This window comes from Poecilia reticulata, linkage group LG15, assembly GCF_000633615.1.
Source record: "Poecilia reticulata strain Guanapo linkage group LG15, Guppy_female_1.0+MT, whole genome shotgun sequence".
Taxonomy (NCBI): Eukaryota; Metazoa; Chordata; class Actinopteri; order Cyprinodontiformes; family Poeciliidae; genus Poecilia; species Poecilia reticulata.
Genome location: NC_024345.1, coordinates 28,466,586 through 28,473,299, shown reverse-complemented (window position 1 = coordinate 28,473,299; position 6,714 = coordinate 28,466,586). Strand labels below are relative to the sequence as shown.

General features: G+C 38.4%; 1 protein-coding gene across 1 annotated transcript in view; it reads left to right on the top strand.

Moving 5' to 3' along the window:
• The window catches only part of thada (THADA armadillo repeat containing), a 113,732-nt gene that overhangs the window by 11,733 nt on the left and 95,285 nt on the right, over positions 1-6,714 (top strand). The window contains exons 20-21 of the mRNA XM_008430387.1: positions 363-497; positions 3,295-3,455. Of these exons, the coding sequence (XP_008428609.1) occupies positions 363-497; positions 3,295-3,455 (296 nt within the window). The remainder of the gene's footprint in view (positions 1-362; positions 498-3,294; positions 3,456-6,714) is intronic.

Here is a 6,714-nt window from a genome sequence, read left to right as displayed (position 1 = left end):
AACAACTACTGCAGTAGCTAAAGCAGCTGCTTACTAGCGGCAAGTATTGCTAATACTTTAGCAGGTATTAGCAATACTTGCTAAAACCAAGTATTTGTACTTGGATACATGCAGTAAAGTACTTTTTAACACAGAAGAAAAATCATAATTTTCAAACAAGTCAAGTAGAGAAAGGTGGTGAAACCTTTTATCAACAAAGTCAAAGTCACTTACTAAAACTGAGTGTATAGAAATTTTTAAAACTGATTTAACTGACTATTTTCAATTAAGTACAGTGTTTGCCTGTACAGTGCAGTCGTCCTGTTCTCCTGCGTCCTGTGGGGGAACCCTGTGAAGTGTGTTGATAATGAGTGTTTACACAGAGACGACTGGAGGTCTGCAGAGGATCCTGCAGGAGATTCAGCCCAGAGACTCCAACGACTTCTTCAACAGCGCCAGAGAGCTGGAGAAACCCGAAGGAGCTGATCAAAGTCACCGCACACCGCCGCTAAACGCAGGTACAGGAATTTTCCCACTGTCAAAAACAGTCTTTTTTTTTTTTTAACCATAATTTTAATTTGCTGAGTCTTTCTCTCTCTTGCAGTACCTGACATGTCCAAAAGGGGGAAGTGTTTCATCTTTTTTATGTTTGCTTGTTTACATGTTACTCAGTTAAAGTTTATTTGTATCCCACATTTCAGGAACAAGATAGTTCAAAATGCTTTATAAGGCCTCAGCTCGGTTGAAGTGAACTTTGGCACAGTTTTATTTCTTATTTTGTTTTTATTTAACCTTTATTTTACCAGAATAAAAATCCCATTCAGATTAAAAACTTCTTTCCCAAAGAAGTCCTGGCCAAGAGGCAGCACAGAGTGGAGAGAAAACTGGATAAAACAGAAAAAATCACAGGACTCCCTGCCTGGACTTAACTAATTAAACAGTTAAAAGAAAAAGTCATGCTATAAAAACAGGTACATGTCATAGAATCGGCCTCAAGAGCTTTTAGTTTGGATTTAAAAGCACTAAATGAGACGAGTTCAGTCGGTCTCAAAGTTTCTGTTTCATCTGCTTCATCTGTGTAAAAATGCAAATTAGCGTCAGGTTTGAAAGGATGGGTGGATGCAAGTGGACAAGAAATCGCTCCAAAAACAGGAAGTGGATTACAGCGCAGGGCATTCTGGGTAAATACAACCTAAACAAACATGCTAATTCAGCGCTAGCGGGAGAAATGGTTCATTTACCAAAGATAAAAGATAAGTCCTAGTTGCTAAAAACTTCATTTTTGTTTACGTGTTGTGAAAAAGGAAGTTGTGTTCAGTGTTTTTCTGAGGTTTTTATGTTGTTTTCTTCAGCAGTTCTTGGTGCAGCGCCCCCACAGGTGAGGAGGGGAACAGGATTTTAATTAGTTTGGTTTGTTTGACACCCAGCTGTGTGAAATCAAACCGCAGCAGCTGAAAATGTAACAAATGTTACACCTTTGGTCCCTAATCCAACCGATTCTCCCAGACTATCTGATGTCCGCTCATCCTTAAAAAGTCTTAAATTCATGTATCTAAAGTTAAATCCTTAAAATATCTAAAATTCTTAAAAATAAATGGAAGCTGGTCCTAAAAGCATAAATTACATGTCTTAAATTTGATCGTGAAAGGAGTATTTAATCTCCGTTATTGTCGTGTTTGTATATTGTTTTATTTCTTTTGGGACTTTTCTGTCCCAGCTTTTTCTTCTTCTTCTCTCTGTCATGGTTGACACACGCTGGGTTTCGCCTTCTCTCTCTCTGTGGAACGATTGACATCAATCTGCTTGGAAACATTCTTTTAACCTTGTAAACGGTTGTCCAGCGATTCCTGAGGTTATTGCAGATGGGTTGTTTTTTGTTTGGCGTTGTTTTCACACACACACACACACACACACACACACACACACACACACACACACACACACACACACACACACACACACACACACACACCTGTGTGCTCCAGAGCTTCAAACTGTCTAGATTCCTGCTTTTATAGAGCCAATCTTACTGATGTTGACAATTATGTAGGTGCATTTTATTAGGAACACCTGGCTGCTACTTTCCCACCTCGTCCCTTGAGGAAGCAGGAAGTTTTGACATAACTCTTCACACACAGCTTTCTTTTTGTCAGTATTATAATTAAAATAACTAAATTGCTAGACTTGAAAGAGGTTATTTTGTCTTTTTATCATGATTTTTAGTTTGTTGAATCTTTCTCTTGCAATACCTGGGTTGTCCAAAAGGGGGAAGTGTTTCCTCTTTTTATGTTGTTTATTTACCGTATTTTCCGCACTATAAGGCAAACCGGATTATAAGGCGCACCTTCAATGAATTACCTATTTTAAAACTTTTTTCATATATAAGGCGCACGGAATAGACGCTGCAGTTTGTGTTGCCAATTTGTTCCGTACTCTATTATTACACATCTACATTTGTAAAGAAATGGTCCCCAGTACTTTATATACTAGGCTGCCCCAGTCGTTGTTTCACTCACGGTGTTGGCGTTGTCATATTGTGCCCAACTGCTTTCTGGGTAACACAGACCAACCGATAAGCTGCCGCCGCAGTCTCTGTCTCCCCCTAACAAACCAGCGTTCTGACAACTATCCCAGCATGCACCGCGGACGACTTCTTCTACGGGGGAAAATGAAGTCGGCGGCTGCTTACCGTAGTTGCTAGACCTGTTGTGGCTCAATATTGGTCCATATATAAGGCGCACCGGATTATAAGGCGCACTGTCGGCTTTTGAGGAAATTTAAGGTTTTTAGGTGCCTTATAGTGCGGAAAATACGGTGCTTGTTTTTGTACAGCACATTTCAGCAACAAGAGTTCAAAGTGCTTTGTAATAAAAACAGTGATACCATTCAGTAAAAAGCAATAAACATTACCTTTTGTCAAATCCCATCATGAAGCAAATGTATTGATTAATATTCCAGTTATTATAAATCAAAGGCAGCTCCACACGGCTGGGATTTTAGCCTTGATTTAAAGGAAGTCGGTGTTTCGGCAGTTTTGCAGTTTTCTGGAAGTTTGTTCCAGATTTGTGGAGCATGAAAACTGAATTCTGCTTCCCCATGTTTGGCTCTGGTTCTGGTCCAGAGCAGACCAGAACCAGAAGACCGGACTGGTCTGGAAGGTTGACTTAGTAAGTTCCTGTAATTTTTACAGTTTACTCATCCAAATGAATCGGTGTGACATTTCCAAACAGTAAGAGTGAACAATAACAAAACGTCCATGTTTGGAACCACAGATGTCTTCCTTCTCACCTCACTGTGTGTGTGTGTTTTCTCCAGATGGGGAGGGCTACCGGGTGACGGCTCAGATGGTGCTGGTATGTTGCTGGCGGAGCATGAAGGAAGTGGCCATGCTGCTCGGTCAGCTCTGTCAGACTCTGCCTCTGCACTACAGCAATGAAAACGAGCCGACACACCCCGGGCTAATCACAGAGCAGCAGGTATGCTAACCTCCTTGTCACTGGAGCTCTTCACAACACCCATAAATACGAGAAGCACTGGGACGGACGGGAAGTCTGTAGTAACTGATACCACAGCAGTATTTACTGCTAATACTACAAATGGGGTTACAATCAGAAGCTTTTATGAAGTAATCCAGGAAGTGGCTGCCATGTTTTTATTAAAATACACATACATCATTCAGTACAAATAAATCAGGCTAGTGAGAAATAATCATAATTATTGTAATAATAGTAAAATATTTACATAAAAACATGTAAAAGCATATTAATATAGAAAAATATATTAATATGCTTCCCTCTCCCCCACCTCTCAGTTGTCCTCATGCACACGTAGGTAGGTCTTTATAAAAGCACATATGTCTGCCACATCTTTAAAAATAACATAATACAGACACAGGGTCAATTTCAGAAAAGTTTATATCCACATGAATCCACTCTGAGCGTTGTTGTAAACATCCCTGACCTATAGGGGGCAGTGTAGTCTAAAACCTGTCAGCCAATCAGATTGGTTCAAAAAACCACAACTTTCCTGCTGGGGATTAAACATAGTGGCAGGAGGTTTTTTGAACTACTTTTAAATAGTGTTTTAGAATATAAAATTAATAAAACACAAGACAGTTTCCATTGGGAATCATGTCAAGTAATATATCGGCACATTATTTATAAATCTCCGTTTCCTCCTTGTTCACATGCAAACACAAATGGAGTTTTCTCAAATCTCCACCTTGGTCTGAATTTTTATAATAATTGTGTTAAATGATATTAAATGTAGTTCTTGTGTGGATGAAAGCCCAAAACGCATAAAAACGTTTTCGTTTCCCAGATATGCAGATATGTTTGAACTAGGCCTTAATCCTGCGTTTGGACGTAACCTTGAAAAAACATCAAGATTCAGGGACGCAAAAGGTAAAAAGACAGACAGCGGGGTGATAATCTCCTGGTCCTTGGACTCTGTCTCCCTCCTGTAAAGGTTCGGCATAATTGTAGAAATTGTAATATTATTTCATCAATTGTTTGACTTTGATTCAACGGATAATTTTACACCATGGAATATATACATAAATAATTATAAAAATAAAGAATAATTAATATTATAAGTGCATCCTAATACAATCCTAATATTTATTTATTGTAAAACGGTGTAAATGGCAAAAAGTTGCAAATTTTATGCCATTTAGCTGCATTTCAGAAGCATTGCTGCTTTTTACTTAATTTCATATTCTTGTTTGAGTATTAGCAACACCAATAAAACGGAAAGTCTGTTTCATTCCTTAAGTGCCTGATGGGTATAATTAGCATCATACTTAAAATTGTAATGTTCAAATGAATAATCTCTAATTAAGACAGCAGAGCAGCAGTAACAATATAAATGTAGGCATTTAGAAGTTGATATTTTTCAGGCCAATGTGTTTATAGATCACTGGGGATGAGTAAGTGCTACTAATTACCTCAGTTTTCTCTCTGATTGGCGTAATAATGATGCTGTTACTGGTTCCTTCCAGCTGAATCTGAAATGTTGTAGAAACCGGAGCAGCTGTCGAGACGCAGCCTCCTCAGCCGCGTTGGAAATCGAGTGTCTGTGTGTTTGTGACCCCACACTGGGAGGCTCTTCAATTAGCATCCGCTCTCGTTAGTGGCGCGCTTTCATTTGGGGCGCAACCCTGCTGGTTTAACGGCCGCGACGCACCTCCCTTTTCCACTGCATTCTTTCCAAATCACTTCCAACACCAGCAGGAAAGCACCGACACACACACGCGCAGACACACACACACACACACACACACACACACACACACACACACACAGGAATAGTTGTCTGAGTGGTTCAGCATGTCCATAATAACATGAGACCCAGACATCGCCTGTGTTTGTCTGCGTGGGGGGTGAAGGAGCCATGTTTGTGTTTTCCCCTGGATCTGAAGAGAAAACAGGAAGAATTAAAATGTTTGTGTTCATTATCAGCAAAATCAAATCCAGAAAACTTTCATTAACCCACAAAAATCTTTAAAAACAAGCGAACTGATCAAATAATGGGGTGAATGTCTGATTTTCAGGTCGGATGCCAAATGTTGGTATAGTTCAAGTTGATAACCAGCCAGTAAAAGCCTGATTTGTGCTTCACTGTGTTTTAAGTATCGCTCTGACTTAGGGCTTCAACTTTTGATTATTTTAGTCATCAATTAATTGATTAATCGGATAAAAAATTGGCACATACTGCAGATTTTCTCTTTAACCACCACCAAATATTTTTAATTCAGTGACAATATATTTATTTTTAAGGCTTTTGGCAAAACTTTACTTTTTGCTACTATTTAAGGTCGTTCTGTTTGGCTAAAACGAGTAATCGAATTAATCGTGATTAATTTATTATCAAAATAATCATCAATTAATTTAATAATCAATCATTAATCACAGTATACAGTCTCAAAAAAAGACAATTTGCTGAAAGAACAACATTCTCAGAGCAATTGAAAACTGAACAAAAATATATTTATTTTATATCTAAGGTAAAAAAAAAAACCTTCTTTGTTCTGCCAAAAACTTCTCAAGCTTCACTCAGTTCAAATTCTGTTAAAAAAACAAACAAACCTCCTACTTAGCACTTTTTGCTATCCAATTATTCATTTAAACAACATAAACACATCCACACTGTATAGATGTTAAGCAGAAAGGGTTGAGCTTTTCACATTTTGATGTCAAAGATATTTTCTTTAGCTGCAGTTGAAATCTCAATAGGCGACTTTAAAAATGCTCTCCATATTGATCTTACTTTGTCATAGAGGTATGAAATTGGGTACAGTTGGAGAACTCCTGAAGATGTACAGAAAATTCTCTACACCAAACAGGAAGTCGGCCATATTGGATTGAAGTTCCAATTTTGACCCCATTTACAGCTTTTGCATTTGATTGAACTCTACCTAGAGATTTTGACCAATTGGTTTCAAACTTGGTCGTTTTGTTCATTACCCATTGGGGAATAAAAATTATCAAAACGGTGAGTTTTCAGTCATGGCCTCGGAAGTTTGACATCTTACCATAAAACACAATCTTCCAAACAAAAACTCACTGAGTAGCTAAACCTTCAGTGATTCATCCGCATCAGCAATACCCAATGGTCAAATCATGACATCACTCAAGCCACGCCCACTGAGAACAGGAAGTGTCATGTTTTACTTTAAACGGTTCCTTTCTGACCCCTTTGACTTAGTCAGTCTGCAATTAATTAATCACAATTATA